Below are 17,313 nucleotides of genomic sequence, written 5' to 3' on the forward strand. Positions count from 1 at the left end.
AAATAGAAATAGGACATTTTCTGCAGATGTTTCTTCAAAAATGGACTCTAAAATCTTGAGTCGTTATAACTTGTCAGTGTACAGACAGAAATACTAAAGAGAAAGTAATGTTATAAAAATAACTGGTGTTTTAACAAAATTTGCGTTGGTTATTTTAGGATGCACTTAGTTATTAGTAAAAGTAATTAGTGTGGCAGCTGGAATGAAAGTCCCTGTGGATAAACAACCTAGAACTGGGTAGTGGGAGTAGTTAACTCTGAAACATATAGTTTAAAACGTGTACCTTACGATGTTCTGTCACTACTACTGCTGAAGAGAAGCTTGGAATCCATTGCACTTGCAGGAATGACTGCATAAGATGTCATATATTAGGATTTCATACCATCATATAGCATACAGTATGTCCTTTCAAATTGGCTATGATTTTTGTTGTAGGTGACACTTTTAAGAGTAAAGAAAATTGAAAACTACTGCTTTCATGGTATTGATTTACTGGTTTGTAAAATAAAGATAGGTAAAAATAATGGGTTAGGTATTTCCCTTGTGCCCCAGGATAATCCTTAAAAAAGTGGCACCCATAATTACTACTGCAATGGATCTGTAAATGTACAGAACTGGCTGACTATAAAGAAGTAATAATTTCTGTTCCAAAAAAAACAAATCAAAAACTGCTGCTGCTGCTGCTATAGTAATTTCAAATAAAAAGTGTTTGTAATATGGATTTAGCCAAATCAGTCATATATAATTTGTTACATATATATTTTTTTATGGCCTCAAATGTACAAAATATATATTCTTACATGGCTCAGATACAAGAAAAAGAATAGAATTATTGGAGAGAGGAAAAAAAAAACTTAAAAACGTCAATATATATATGTGTGTAATAATTTGAATGAATAACTTTGGAAATTTTGAATTACATTTGCAATTATTATTTATTAGCAATAGTTGATTTATATGGTGCCATCATTTTCCACAATGCCATCAAAGCAGTCAAATGGGTCATTTCCAAATATACTATATGGACAAAAGTATCAGTGCCTGACCTCATAAATGTTCTACTGGATGGACAAAATGGGCAAAAATTCCCACAGAAACAATCCAAAATCTTGTGGAAAGTCTTCAAAGAAGAATGGAACCTGTTATAGCTGCAAAGGGGGACCAACTACATATTAATATCTATATATTTAGAATGCATCAAAGTCCCTCTTGGCATAATGGTCAGGTGCCCCAATACTTTTGTCCATTTAGTGTACATGAGTGGGAATTCTACTAAAAGATCGTACTGCATCCGTAACGATTATAATATGTAAAACTAATGACACAAACGTTTACTGCGGATGCCACAATCATTTCAGTGTGCAGTGGGTGGCCGCTGATTGAACCCTCTTGTATAAATATAGCCCCAAGTAAACAAACATAGCAAACTCCATATCGCTATATCCCGGGACAAGCATGATTTCAAAGGCATGATTTAGGAAACCATAACTGCTAATTATGTACTAAGATGGCTATATTTATACAGAAATGTGGAAAGTGGGAAAACAGGCATCTTTTGTTCTAAGAGATTGTGTAACAAAATAAACAAATTAAATAACCTGCAACAAATAAGTTTTGTAGAACTTTAAAAAGAAACGGACACACATTGTTGTCCTTTGTTAATCCATGAGAGCTAAACCTAGATTACAATTAGAATGTAACAAACTGAAAAAGATTAAAACAAAAAAAAAACCTATTCAACAGATAACAACTATTATAGACAAAAGTATTGGGACACCTGACTATTACACGAACAGGGGCTTTGATGACATTGTATGCTAAATATGTATACATTAATTTGCAGGTATAACAGCTTCCACTCTTCTGGGAAGGCTTTCTACAAGATTTTGGAGTGTTTATGTAGGATTTGCCCATTCAGGGCGGCCGGTCCGACAATGGAGCCGAGTGGGGTACCCGCTCGGCGCCCCTCTCTCCTCTGCGGCGAGTCTCCCTGTTCGGAAGATTTCCGGCGCTCAGCATTACAAGCCGGCACCGAGACCGAACAGGGAGACTCGCCGCAGGACTGCTGAAAGGTAAGTACGGGGGGGGGGGAGGGTAGATAAGGGGGGGGCGGCATTTTGCCTTGGGCCGGCCCTGTGCCCATTCATTCAGAAGAGCATTTGTAAGATCAGACACTGATGTTGGACGAGAAGGTCTGGCTTGCAATATACGTTCCAGTTCATTCCAAAGGTGTTCGATGGGGTTGAGCTCAAGGCTCTGTCCAGGCAGTCAAGTTCTTCCACACCAAGCTCATCCCATCATGTCTTTATGGACTTTGGGACACATTATTGAAATCAGGGATTGAACTAGGCCCCTTACTTCCAGTGAAGGAAAATCTTAATGCTTCGGCATACCAAGAAGTTTTGAAGAATACTATGCTTACAACTGTTGTGGGAACAGCTTGAGGAATGCCCTTTTTGGGGAAGTTCACAAAGCAAGGTCCATAAAAACATAGCTGGATGCATCTGTTGTGGAAGAACTTGACTGGCCCGCACAAAGCCCTGATCTCAACCCCATTGTACACCATTGGGGTGAACTGGAACAGGGATTGCAAACAGGCCTACTCATTGAACACAAGTGCCTGGCCTCACAAATGCTCTACTAGATGAATGAGCAACAATTCCCACAAAATCTTGTGGAAAGCCTTCCCAGAAGAGTGCAAACTGTTATAGCTGCAAGGGGGGCTGCATATTAATGTCTATGTTTTTAGAATGCCATGTCATCAAAACCCCTGTTGGTGTAATGGTCAGGTGTCCCAATACTTTTGTCCATATATTGTATGCATAGCCTTGCTTGTAAGACAGTTTTGGGGTTGCAAGTTTCAGTTATAGCATTTGAAATTAAGTTTGCTAGGGATGCAGACAGAACACAATGGTTTCAGGTCAGTTCCTCAACTAAAGGGTCAGTTTACATTTATATTGTTTCTAACAAATAATATATAGTTAAGTGGTTTGTAAGTACTTAATTTCCTTTTTTTACCTTTAGAGAACAAAAAGCACTTAACATTAAGAGAAGCAGCAGTTGCACAGCTGCAGTGTACCCCCACCTCCATGATCCATTGTTTTCGTGCCACCTTTGGTGGCTTAAAGCAGCCAACCAGTGCAGAGGAAACATTTTCACTGATGGGACCACTTTATGCTCATGTGCATGGAGGGAATCGTCAGACCATCTGGAACTCTCAATGCTAGCCAGTGCTTGAGTTGGCTGTCAGTGAGCATAGTGTGTGCTTCAACAAACATGAGATGTGTTCAAACACATCTTCTACAAGGAGAGCGAGGAAAAATAAATACTAGGGGGAGAAGGATCCTGCTAAATCCATCCATGCAAAGGGAGGAAGCAATACCTTAGAGAGACATTATCATATGCATTAAAGCGTATATGTTGGCTGGAATGTCCAGTTAAATAAATTTGTCCTTTCCCCGCCACCCAGCTATTTTCTGTGCAAGAGACGTGTTGCTCTGTCTCAGCCCATTTTGGTAATACGTATATCCTATGTAGCTGGCTCTCCTAAAACCTTAGCAACTTATTAGAGTAAGTGTGGGACAAGAATTACATGTTAATCTTAAATATTGAGCAATTAGTAGATTCCCTTTTAGTGCTTTTGGATAAAACTTATTATTTTTATTACTATTTTAGTGTACATGCAGTATTCCACTGTGTAATATAAAAAATAGGAAAAAGTCACAGACAAAAACATGCACATTTACCCATTCCTGTCCCCGCAGGTGCAATCTCTCTTGCAAAGACTTCAAGTGCCTTTTTCTCCTTGTGATGCACGGCAATCCAAATAACAGCTTCGCGAGCAAGCTGAAATCCATGAACAGTAATCATGTGTGTACCATAGACAGTAGGTGGCAAAACAGAAGACAAGGACTACCATACGCCATTAGACGTCTTTGGGGTCAGTTGAAGTAGAAAGTCATTTATACATGATACTAATCACACAGAAAAAAAGAAAAAAATTGGTACAATTGGTTTGATTATGGTAATATTTCAGTCCTAAAAGGGACTTTTTAAACTTTTTAAGTTATTTGAATATTTAAAGAAGCACTGTCTGATGATTAGTCTTCTTGTCATCAATATACACTTGGAAAAGGTATGGATAAAAGCTCACTCTCATGAGCAGCATTAGAGAAACTTGACGATCCCTGTGCTGCAGTGTGGTGGAGGGATCCCGGATCAGGATGTAACAGCAAACATAATTACTTCATCAGAAACACTTGCTTTAAGCAAGATTTACATACAGGTACCCTTACGCAAAAAGACCATTGCTTGTAAAAGCATGTTAAAACATCTTCAAAAGTAAACATTAAATAGGTGGGCATGAGGGAAAATAACCAGGGTGTATTTATTGAAATAGGAGACGATTAAGTAGTATTAGACAGGAAACATTACCATTTTGCCTCCCTCTGTGGCACCCCATAAACATGGCACATGTATGATCTGTTGAATGTCAATTTCTGACCCAGATTGCAAGAACCAAACTATTTCTTACTTCTTTGCCTCTGGCATGTGGTCCATATGAGTCTTCTGCACCAATAATTTGTACGTTAACTCCACTAAAATCTTCATAGCCAAGCTGTGTGAACATATCTTGAGTCCTACAAAAAAATAACATAAATAGTTATCCTTATCTTCATAGCCAAGTTGCGTGAACATATCTGGAGTCCTCCAAAACTTTATAAGAAGTTAACCTTATAGTTAAACTTTTTTTTTTTTACCAATTATGAACAGCTCCAACATCATGAATTACTTTAAATCAGTGTCAGGTTTTAAGATTGGTTCTAAATTTGTAAAATTATTATTTCCATAATATGCTACATTGATATATCATTGTTGCAACCTTGTAGATGGCAAATTTATCTTACAGGGGGAAAAATACATGAATGATGATCTACTGGAAAAAACATCATTTCAAGATCGAGTCACCTTAATCCTAATTTGTATGTATGATTCTTGCACCTACTATTTTATGTGGCTATTAATTAGACTGTTGCTTGTTCTGTATCACAAGAAATAACATAAATAGGAATAATATAATATACCAGTACAGGGTAAAGGAGTCTAGAGGAAAGAAAGGTAAAAACATGTCTGGGTACGAAGCAAGGAATACAAGTATGAGAAGAAGTATGAGAGAAAGTACAGAGCTAAAACAAGTGGCTTCCAGAACTGATGGTTTCTTCTGAGTTTGTTCTTTAATTTAGGTCAACCCACCAAAGGAATCTGACCTATTGGGAAGAAAAGTATATTTACAGAAAATGACCTTTCACTTTTTAGACCGGTTTAGTATTGTTTGGCTATGTCTCTTTTAACGACCTCACAACAGTGCTTTAGACAGGCAAGATCTTAATGCCAAACCAAAATGACTGTATTGTAGGTAGGACAATTTCATGTACACACCTCTTCAGAATGCTTTCAGCCGTACGCCTTCCTTTTTCTGCTGCTTTTGGTCCGCTCACTGGACACACAGCTGTGGCCCTGAATCCATCAGCATAGGTGGCACATACCTAGTAAAATACATCTTTATTATTAATATTATTGTGATCATACAAGGGGGTACAGAAATATTTTGTAGAAGTTGTAGAAGAGAAAATCATGTTGCAGTTTATATACAAAAGAACCCTGCAATTAGTATAGAAATATGCACATTTATCATATTTGCATATTCAATAAAGTGAGGCCACATTTAATGAATTTAAAATGTTTCTTTAAAAAAACACATTAAAGGTGCTGGTCCACTTACATTTAAGGCACTCTCTGGTATGTTAAGCAATTAAAACCTTAGCTTATCTGTCATTTTATTCTTTCCTCTGAATGTTTATTCACATAATAATGGTACAGAAACTTTTAGAAACCATTTCCAGTTTCTGTGGCAGCAAACAATCAGTGCCTGCTTTTGTGTCACACGATAATTAAGGAGACAAGCAGAGTCAAGTTGATACCTTTATTGGCTAACTGAGTAGATTTAGAATGCAAGCTTTCAGGACCTTATCCCGTGTCTGGTTAGGAATCGTTACAATGCCAATGCCAAAATACAATGCCAATAAAAAGTAAATGAACCCTTTGGAATCACTTGCATTTATGTATACATTTTTCTTAAAACACGATCTTCATCTAAGTTACAAGAATGAACAAACACAATCTGTTTAACTAATAACACACATATCATTGTATTGTTCTTGTCCATATTGAATACATCTTCAAAATGTGGATTGGAAAAAGTAAGTAAACCCCTAGGGTAATTACTTTAACAAAAGCTAATTGGAGCCAGGAGTTCACAAACCTGGAGTCCAATCAATTAAATGGGATTGGAGATTTGTTGGAGAACTAGTTTGACATAAAAAAAACACCCAAAGAAGCATCTGCTGATATGAACCATGCCTCACAAAAAAAATCTCAGAAAATCTACTATTAAGGATTGCTGATTTGCATTAACCTGGAACGCGTTACAAAGTAATCTCAAAGAGTTTACCTACTCATCAGTCCACAGTCCACTCTCCCTAGAAGTGGGCGCCCAGCCAAGATGACTCCAAGGGCACAACACAAAATGCTCAATTAAGTAAAAAAAAGATCACTAGAGTCATAGCTAAAGGCTCAAAAGAATCATTGGAAAATCATCCCAATGGTGAAGTATGTTGGAGGGAGCATAATGATTTAAGGCTGATTTGCTGTCTCGGGAACCTGAACAGCATGCCAACATCGAGTGGACAATGAATTCCCAAGATTATCATCAAGATATCATACAGGATAATGTCATGCTGTCTGTCTGGTAGCTGAGGCTGAGGTTGTGTAATGCAGCAGGACTATGACCCTAAACATCAAAGTAAATCTATTACAAAATGGTTTCAATAAAAGAAAATCTGCCTTTTGCAGTGGCCAAGTCAGAGCCCAGACATTAACCCATTAGAGATGGAATGACCTCAAGAGAGCCGTTCACACCTAGGAATATGGGTGACCTCAAGCAGTTCTATAACGAAGAATGATCTAAAGTTCTACCTTAACATTGTGCAGGTCTGATCTGCAGCTACCCGCAGATGAGATCAGTTATTAAATCCAAGGGTTTACTTACTTTTCCCACCAGTGACTGTTTAATGGGTGTGTTCAATTAAGACATGAACGACATCATTGTGTGTTATTACCTTCAGTTCATTTTTTGGTCTATGTTTTGTGTTTGTCTATACTTGTGATTTAAATGTAGATTAGATCACATTTTATGAACAATTAATGCAGAAAACCAGCTAATTCCAAAGGGTTCGCTTATTTTTTTGAACAGTAATTATAGAAAGCAAAAGTAGAACTAAAACATCTAGAAAAAAAGTGTAACGTGGGCATACAAATATAAATCTGAGAAGGGCATTGTTTTCTTTCTGTTTGGACTCCTTAATAGAAAAGATATATAATTGTATTGCTCTTGTGCATTGTGTAAACATGGGTTTAGAAAGCACCAATTTATTCCACTGTACTGATTTTGTAAGATGTCAAATTACTTATTTCTATGAAAGAAGAATCAGTTTACATAAGTTCATAACCTAGTGTTTGTAACATAATGCTGGCAAAGAAATGCATTGCATAAAACACTGAAATTATCAGTAAGACAAAAACCTTATAATATGAAGATGGGGCTTGTCCTCTTGCACCATGAACACTGACAGCTCCACCCTCGGCTTCTAATACAAATTCAGCAATATGGCAAACAATAGCAAGTCAATAATAATATTAGGCATACAACGTATATCAAAAGTATACTGTGATCAAAATCAGCTTTTAAAGCAATTATCTATTACAGAGCAAAAATAAAAATATACACATATATAGATTTGTATATCATCTATATTATAGAATGAGAGGAAGATACAGACAGATCACTACTGGTTTGTCTACAGCTTAGGCATAATTAAGTTAATAAGCAGTTCATTTTATCTATAGTTCATTTTTACCTTTTTTTTCAATATCTGGTGGGTGTCAGCATTGACACCTACTGATAAGGAATGCCCAATCTTGTAGGATGTCTTAGCACAGCTTTTAAGGACTTACCGGTAAAAAGTAACCCTAAAAAGTAGCCCTAGACCATTACGTCTCCTCCAAAATTTACAGTAGGCACTAAGCATTCTGGTAGGTGGTGTTCTATTGGCATCCACCAAACCCAGATTTGTCCAACAGACTCCAAGGGCATTTTGCTTTACACCACTCCAGCTGACCCTCAGCAGGGCTTTTTTGTAAAGAGGCAAAAAGGTGACCATTGTTAACTTTGTTTGCATTTGCCTACTCAGAATGTCTTGCAGTGATGGTAGAACTATACGATTTCTGTAGGAAAAGCAAGTCTTCTGGCTTGTCTGGTGGATGTAGATGAGTGTTTAATAATTCTCTGCCATTCCTTTAATAAATGAAATCATCCTTTAAAAGCTTGGTTTTGTGTTTACCTGGATTGTCTTTGTCTTAAATTACCCATCTCTTTTACACACACACTTACTTCTGCCTCTTGCTCTGCCATCAACCGAATGCTCTCCACCACAGCCACCAAATTCCCTCCCCTCCATAGAGCATGGAGGCTGGAAGCTCTTAGTGTGAAGGGAACTAACACACATCCGCAGACACTCACACTAACACTCACACATCCAGATACTTACACACATCCAGACTCACTGTAACATACCTAGACACACTCAGTAACACACCCAGACTCTCCCACTAACACACACTCTAAACATATACACCCATTCATATGAACATACGCAGACACACACAGGCTTAATACTTTTTTAACCGTTTGTTGGCTTACATAATTAATACAAACAGAAATATAAATACAATAATTTCAAACTCTACCATATAGGTGGCCAATATATATTTGTGCACATAGCTCTCTCGCTCTCTCTCTCTCTCTTTATATATATATATATATATATATATATATATATATATATATATATATATATATATATATATATATATATATAAAGAGAGAGAGAGAGAGCGAGAGAGCTATGTGCACAAATATGGTTTCACATAGACATATACATATATATATATATATATATATATATATATATATATATATATATATATACAAAAAATTATCAATATAGCAAGTAATATATAATTATTTGAGAAAGGGTGTATAATTGAATTCCTCATTGAAGACAATCTTTCAGCTTTACAAATCCAAAAGTATATCGTAATTTGCGATTTAAATTGCCTTTATCCTTTTTTCTAACACAAATTACAAGTTACACTAATGCTTTTATGTAAATAGTAAGCCATAAAACAAGATACTGTGCATTAGGGGTGCACTTAATACAGTTTTTAGAGATACTCTGTAGCCACACATGCACTAGGTAAAGCCTCATGAGCTAGTGAGATTACGCTAGTATGGTACAATCGGCTGATTATGGGGAAGAACACTAATCTTAAAGCTCCAACCCATCTATTTGTATTACAATATCAATGCCTTTTTAGCACTATTGAGGACAATATAATGAAACATTGAGTATTTTCACCCCTATATACGAGTCTCTCTAACTAAGGGAAATTCTTTAAAAGTGATGAAAAACGTGTCATAGACACAATAGAATAATGTAGTTAACTAAAGCGAAGCAGTTTTATTGTTTCCTGTAATGCCCATGACTAATAAATTCAGAAAATAGATAACTCCCGTTTAATTTAATAAAACAAACAGCATAAAAATCAAATGAAAAGGGCCATTCCAACTCTTACTGGTCTACGTGTCAAAGCACTTAACTCTAATCTAAGTATTTCTCCATCTGCTCTATTTCTTGTCCAAAAGGCTTACAAAAAGTTCATGTGAAAGTTCATTGTAAGTTCAAATATGCTATATCAGGTTTTCTTCAAGGTAAAAGTTCATTGTGAGGTTAAAATACATTTTTATAGACCCGTAGAATCGCATGATTGCACTTTGATTTATCTAGCTATTTGTTGGCCTAATGATCTGCATTACTCTGCTATGTACAGCTAAATGTTTACATTTCACATCTGCCCTGAACTTTTAAACCTCTCAAAAGGTTTTTGGGTCATTTTTAGGCCACCCTGAAGTAATTTAATGTATATTTTGATTAAAGCAACAACCGCTCAAACATTTAACTTAAGAAAGGGGTCCATTTATAGCAAAATCTAGCTATTTTCCACATCTCCAAGATTGTAGATTGTTGAATATTCGCTGGCACTTGGCTTAATTCACTAAACCATAACTAGACAGGTGAGTTATGAAGACCAACCCTCGCAGGTTTCCCTGTCAACAAGTTGAGAGCTTGATCAACATAATTATAATTGACGAGCTTTCTTGAGTGGAGTACAAACTATGTATTATGTAGGAGAAACCCTTCTCCCAGAAGAAACGTGCCATGGTCGGCCATTCATAAAGCATTGTTAAATTAGTGAGTTTAAATGTTTTGTAACATAAAAAAAACTGACTTTATGCTCTAGAAAGAAAGAATTCTTACCTGGGAATTCCTTTTCCTTGTCCATTTCCAAGGTGGCACATGAGAAGAAGAAGGCTCCGCCTACCAGGTAGGGCAGGAAACACTATAAAAAAAGGAGACCTCCCCCTTCCTCCCCAGTGTGGTTAAAAAGAAAGACTCAGACAAATAAAAGCCAAACAAGGTAAATTTAATGGGTGGGAGAAAAAAATGTGCCACCTTGGAAATGGACAAGGAAAAGGAATTCCCAGGTAAGAATTCTTTCTTTCCCTTGCCATTCCAGGTGGCACATGAGAAGAATTAGCAAGATAGGGAGGGAAGGATTCCAGTCTGTAGGACACAACGACCAAATTGAGACTCGTCTGAGAGATGAAGATTCAGCCTGTAGTGCCTTACGAACGTATGAATCGACCTCCAGGTCGCTGCCTTACAAATGAGAGACGGAGACACCCCGGAGAGTTCAGCCCAGGAAGTCGAGACGGATCTGGTCGAGTGAGCCTTCAGGCCGGAGGGAGGTACTCTTCCCGCAGAGACGTAACACAAAGTGATTGCGTCTTTAAGCCAGCGGCTCACGGAAGCCCTGGAAACTGATCTGCCCTTGCGGGTCCCCGCAAAGGACAGAAAGAGAGAATCGGATTTCCTCCAGGCAGATGTACGTGAGAGATAAGACAGGATACATCTCCGCAGGTCTAGCGAGTGGAGTTCCAGTTCTTTGGGATTCTTGGGATCCGGACAGAGAGTAGGCAGGACGATCTCCTGATCCGAATGGAAAGGAGAGACTACTTTAGGGAGAAACTCCGGTGGCAAACGAAGGATAACGCAGTCCGGCAGAATCCTGAGGAAAGGTTCTACTCTGGAGAGAGCCTGGAGCTCGCTCACCCTCCTAGCAGAAGTGAGGGCTACTAGGAGGACAACCTTGTAGGTGAGCAGCTTTAGAGAGATATCCTCTAGAGGCTCGAAAGGAGACGTGGTGAGTTGGTGCAACACAAGGTTAAGGTCCCAAGGCGGGACCGACGGACGGAGCCTAGGGCGAAGTCTACACATTCCCTTAGAAAATCTGGAGATCCAAGGATGGGAAGCCAGATGGAAGTCCAAGAAGTTGCTCAGTGCCGAGATCTGGACCTTGATAGTAGCAGGTTGGAATCCTTTATCAAAACCATCTTGAAAAAAGCGCAGCACCTCACGGATAGATGGAGAGGATACTTTGTGCACATTGCACCAGGCGATGAATGTTTCCCAAACCTTCTGGTACTTGGTGGTCGTAGAATTTTTGCGGCTGGAGAGAATGGTGTTCACCACTGGTGCAGCTAATCCTTTAGAGGTCAGGATCTCCCTTTCAGAAGCCATGCGGAGAGGTTGAATCGGGAGGGATCTGGGTGGAGAACAGGACCTTGAACGAGAAGATCCTTCACCTGAGGAAGAAGCATGGGGTTGTCTATGGACAAGGTGGTAAGGTCCGAGAACCAAATTCTTCGAGGCCAGAAAGGAACAACCAGGATGACTTTTTGAGGGTTTTCCCGAATTTTCCGGAGCACTCTGGAGATAAGGGGAAGCGGAGGAAAAACGTATGCGAGATCGAAATCCCAGGTCTGCGAGAGTGCTTCCAGGCCTCGGGGACGGCCGACTGGTGAAAGAGAGAAAAAACTCCTTTACCTGAGTGTTCAGATGCGTGGCCATCAGGTCTATCTGGGGAGTACCCCATTTCTTTGTGATGAAGGCGAAGACCCTTTTGTTTAAGGACCATTCTCCCGGAGGTACTGAGTTCCTGCTGAGGTAATCCGCCTCCTGATTCAGTGAACCCTTGATATGGACCGCGGAGAGAGTACAATGACTGAACTCCGCCCATCGGCAGATCTGAGCAGTCAGGGTCTGCAGGCGTCTGCTTCTGGTGCCACCCTGCTTGGAAAGGTAGGCCACCACGGTGACGTTGTCCGAAAGGATCCTGATGGACTTGTGCCGCAGGATTGGAGACCAGAATCTTAGAGCCCTCCAGACCGCCAGCAGTTCTAGAAGATTGATGTGCCGGCTTGATTCTTGAGGAGACCAGGTTCCCTGGGTAATATGGCTTCCCATGACAGCACCCCAGCCTGTCAAACTGGCGTCGGTGGAGATTACCACCCAATCTCTTGTCTGCCAAGGGAGTCCCTGTGAAAGCTTCCTGGCTGACAGCCACCAATGGAGTGACTCCCGAACGAAGGGAGAAAGCCGGACCTTCTTGTATAGGGACGTCCTGGAGCGATCCCAGTGATCCAGTAAAAACTGTTGAAGAGGTCTTGCGTGAGCCAGTGCCCAGGGAACTGCCGAGATGGAGGAGGTCATTAGACCGAGCAAAGACATGACTGATCTGAGGGACACTGACTTGCTCTGTAGGACCGCATGTGTGAATTCCCGTAATCTTAGGATTTTGTCCTGCGGGAGAAACGTCTTCTGTACTTCTGAATCGAGGATCATTCCCAGAAAGGTCCGACGTCTGTTTGGAAGTAACTTTGACTTCAGAGAGTTCACCAACCATCCCAGGTTGTGGAGAGTCCTGAGGGAAAACTCTAGATGGGATTGGAGCAATGATGCCGAGGCTGCAATTAGGAGCCAATCGTCCAGGTATGGGACCACTTTGATGCCTCTTTGCCTCAGGAAGGCCACGACCACTGACATGAGTTTCGTGAAGATCCGTGGTGCTGTAGCAATTCCAAAAGGAAGGGCCCGAAGCTGAAGATGACGAACACCTTGAGGCAGTGTAACGGCCAGACGGAGGAATCTTTGGTGGTCTTCCCTGATGAGGACATGTAGATAGGCATCCCGCAGGTCTATAGTGACCATGAAGTCCCCCGATGAAATAATCTCTGTGGCGGACTTCAGGGATTCCATACGAAACCTGCTGTATCTTAAACAGGCATTTACCAACTGTAGGTTGATTATTAATCTGAATTTCCCGGATGGTTTTGGCACGACAAAGACGTGGGAATAGGTTCCCTCTCCTATTTCTAGATGAGGCACCGGGACTAGAGCCCTTTCGCGAATTAAGTTGTTGAGTGTGGAGAAAAATCCCGCTCTTTTCCAAGGGTCTGCGGGAGGCATGGACAGCAGGAATTTCTGGGCAGGTAGGTGAGTAAACTCCAGTGCATAGCCTTGATTGATGATGCGAAGGACCCAGGGGTCTGAGGTGATCTCTTCCCAGGCATGAAAGAAACCGGTTAACCTGCCCCCTACTTGAAGCCTGCTGGCGTCAGAACCTTCCTGATTTGCCGTCTCTGCCTCTGCCTCTTCCTCTCTGGAATCTACCTCTTGCGTAGGGTTTACCCCGAAAGGACTGGTAGTCTTGATTGGAGGTAGAGGGCCTGTAGAACTCCCTGTCTCTTGGAGCTCTATAATAATTAGACCTGAAACGAGGTGGTCCTTTCCTCTGAGGTAACCAGTGCTTGTCGCCCGTGGTGGATTCTAGAATCGTGTCGAGGTCGCTGCCGAAGAGGTGATTCCCCTGGAACGGAATGCTGCACAGCTTGTGTTTTGAGGCATTATCTGCAGACCACGACTTAAGCCAGAGCGCTCGTCTAGAAACCGCTGAAAGTGCCGTAGCTTTAGCAGATGCACGGACAGATTCAATGGAGGCATCGGAGATGAAGTCAATTGCTAAGCAGGTGTCGGACAGGTTTCTTGCGACCTGCTCAGTCCCAGGAATAGCTGCCAGGTCTTCCACCGCTTGTTGGAGCCAGATCTTAATGGTTCTAGAAGTTGACGCTATTGCAATGGCTGGACGAAAGTTCGCCGCTGCTGCCTCAAAAGCCCTCTTGGCGGCATTCTCAGCCCGCCGGTCCATGGGGTCTTTGAAATGGGACGCGTCCTCCATCGGAATGGCTGTTTTCTTCGTAGCCTTGGCTACTGCGGTGTCCACTTTCGGAACTTCCCAGGCATCAGAATTCTTACCATCAAAAGGGAACAGCTTTTTGATTCTGGAAGACGTGAAGAATCTCCGGTCAGGATATCTCCACTGCTCCGTGATTATTGCTGAAAGTGAATCGTGAACTGGAAAGGTCTGCGGTTTCCTAGAGTGACCCTGAAAAGGATCCGGTTTTGAGACTGGTATGTCATCCTGTAGATTCAAAGTAGATCTGACTGCAGAGATGAGCTTCCCTGTTTCTTCGACTGGGAAGAAAAAGGTTTCCTCTTTAATTTCCCCCTCCTCATCCGAAGACTGGGGGTCATTCGACTGGTAGTCATATTCCGAAAAAGGAGCCGAATAATCTTCCAGGGTATCTGGAAGAACATTTGGTGGACCCTGCTGGTAAAGTTGATGCTGAGGCACCGGCACCTGAGTGGAGCTTGCCATGGCCCGAAAACAGTCAAAGGTAGACTGAAGTTCCCCCTTCAACCAGGAGGTAAATTCTGATGCGGAAACTTCTTTAGGCCGAGAGCAGGAGCTGCACATTTTGGCCGTAGGGTCGTGTAGGGTCTTTTTACAGGAAGAGCAGGCTTTGTGTTTCGTTTTCCCCACAGACTTCCTATGCGGGGAGGCCTCAGGAGGAATGTCTGGATTTTTGTCCGACATGACTGAGGAGAAAAAACACAAAGATGAGAACACAGAAAGCAATGGAAATAGCCAATGGAAATCTCCTTTCAACCCAGGAGGGAAACACCTACTTGAAAAAGGCAATATACAATCCTCAGGCACAGGCAGGCACAAAAAAAGGAGTAGAGAATGCAATAATACAGCACAGGAACGAGAGCAAGGAAAGATCTTACCCATTCTGGCGTTTTTATAGAGGCATTTAGGCGCCCAGGCCCGGAAAACATCACATCCGGAAATTCCCCGTCAATTGACCTCTCGTGACCCCGGACGCAGTGCCGGAAGTAATGCAGAGAGGAGATAATGCAAAACGGGTGCCGTGAAACCGGCACAGCCGGCTATAGAATCCTGCTCGCAGTGCCTCCGGAGCGCTGTCCTGCCGTGCCTCACGCTGAGGATTCTCCCTCCCCGGGACGGAGAGAACCGGAGCCCGGGAATGCACGTCCCAGTGAGCCCCCTGGGCTGTGGGCAGCATATAACGAGGACTGAGCCTCGAGTAACCGCGAGGACCGCGGAGTTTACAGCCTCCGAGGCTGCCGCATCACCCTGGATCCACCGGGATCACTATCGGGGATTGGAGAGAAAGGATGCCCCCCCGGGGCTCCAAGAAAACAAAAAAGAAGGGAAAAGGTAAGCTACAGCCTAACCGCTACCTGAGTAGGGCAGGAAACAACACTGGGGAGGAAGGGGGAGGTCTCCTTTTTTTTATAGTGTTTCCTGCCCTACCTGGTAGGCGGAGCCTTCTTCTTCTCATGTGCCACCTGGAATGGCAAGGGAAATCACTAGAAACCATTTAATTACCCCTGTGTTGACCAGTTGTATGTTAGATCCTAACAACATCTTTGCTAAGATGGCAAATAGATAGCAGTGGTCCAAACAACCATGGAGCAAAATAACCGGATCTGTGCATCTTTAACATGTTACAATCATTTAAAATGCTGTTAAAGGGGCACTCTAGCCATCGGCATATGATAGCTGTGTCAACCCTTCGGCTTTATGGTGTGCCTCCTAAGTATTGTATTAAAAACACTAACTAAACTAAACCAATTTACAGGCAGTTTAAAATCTACCAATGTTCAATTTCTTACATACAATAAATAAAACTAAACGTTCTACCAGTATAAGCAAGTGGTCTTATGGCTAGAAGACTCCACAAATGGAAGGTAATGAACACATGTATGTTATCAGATATAATATTGTTGGGATTTATTAGAATCAGATTTTGGAATATTTAATTTCCATACCTGGAATTTCAGTGATTGAAACCTGGGAGAAGTCACAGGACACATCCGGAAGATGGTAATTTTGGGGATCTCCGATTTCATAAACTAACTGTTCGGCTACAGTTCCAAATGACACAAGTCCTCCTGTTTGTGATGGTTTTGATAAAGAGAAATCCCCATCTGAGGTACATTCCACTATCGGAAAGCCAATATTGTGCCTGGTAATTAAACCATAGGTAAAACATCACATACTCAATACATCATCTGTTGCTTAAAAAGTATAGATTTTTTGGAAAAGAACAACTTTTTCTATTACTGGACTGCAAAAAAAAATAAATAAATAAAAGGATTAGTTCCACTACTACTGTGCCTTGAAACCTAGAAAGAAAGCCAGGTAAGAAAAATGTTGTTTATGATGTCAGTTAAGGACTTTGTGCTGGCATTAACCACTTGCAATAAGAGAAAGGAGCTAATTTTATTTGATACACAGGGTTCCAAGAACTGGAATTTCTGATATAAAGTTTAAAAATGATTGTATGTAGTCTGCACATAATGCCCTTGGGCATTCTTTCAATGTCATACCTTAAACCTTATGATGCTGTAAAACTGAGCACATGCGGTTTTCTTATTGGTTTATTGATTTTTGTAGCTGCAGCTTGTTTTTGTTTGTTATGGGGAAGCCTAAATAGCTGGCAAAATTGACAGTCACAAGCACAATGATTCAATCAATTAATTCTAACAGTGTTTGCTAGGAAGGAAAGCAGACATGGGCTAAAACAAACATAAATGAAAACTGTAACTCAAAGTTGAACTGACATAAAGATAATATTATGCAAAATGACTTCAACATTAATAAAACTCGGGTGTTATTGTAGATTGCATTCAGTTTCGGTTGAATGAGCAACACAAAGGTCGCCGAGATGACTACAAAATGGGGTTTAGGGGTCGCATCAGAGGTTGCAGATGAACCGAGTTATGATGAAACATTTCATCTCTCAACATAACTATGCACTATGAAGGGCAGATAGTTTCTTCTACAAGAACTTGGGCCTGCATA

The 17,313-nt window shown here is 41.0% G+C and overlaps 1 protein-coding gene across 2 annotated transcripts in view; it reads right to left on the reverse strand.

The window, feature by feature from the left end:
• The window catches only part of LOC128483965 (uncharacterized), a 41,181-nt gene that overhangs the window by 14,849 nt on the left and 9,019 nt on the right, over window positions 1-17,313 (reverse strand). For both annotated transcript variants that reach the window (XM_053460297.1, XM_053460289.1), the window contains exons 10-14: window positions 16,278-16,474; window positions 7,642-7,706; window positions 5,440-5,546; window positions 4,535-4,640; window positions 3,747-3,846 (exon numbers count right to left, since the gene is read on the reverse strand). In XM_053460297.1, the coding sequence (XP_053316272.1) occupies window positions 3,747-3,846; window positions 4,535-4,640; window positions 5,440-5,546; window positions 7,642-7,706; window positions 16,278-16,474 (575 nt within the window). The remainder of the gene's footprint in view (window positions 1-3,746; window positions 3,847-4,534; window positions 4,641-5,439; window positions 5,547-7,641; window positions 7,707-16,277; window positions 16,475-17,313) is intronic.

This window comes from Spea bombifrons, chromosome 1 (assembly GCF_027358695.1).
Source record: "Spea bombifrons isolate aSpeBom1 chromosome 1, aSpeBom1.2.pri, whole genome shotgun sequence".
Taxonomy (NCBI): domain Eukaryota; kingdom Metazoa; phylum Chordata; class Amphibia; order Anura; family Pelobatidae; genus Spea; species Spea bombifrons.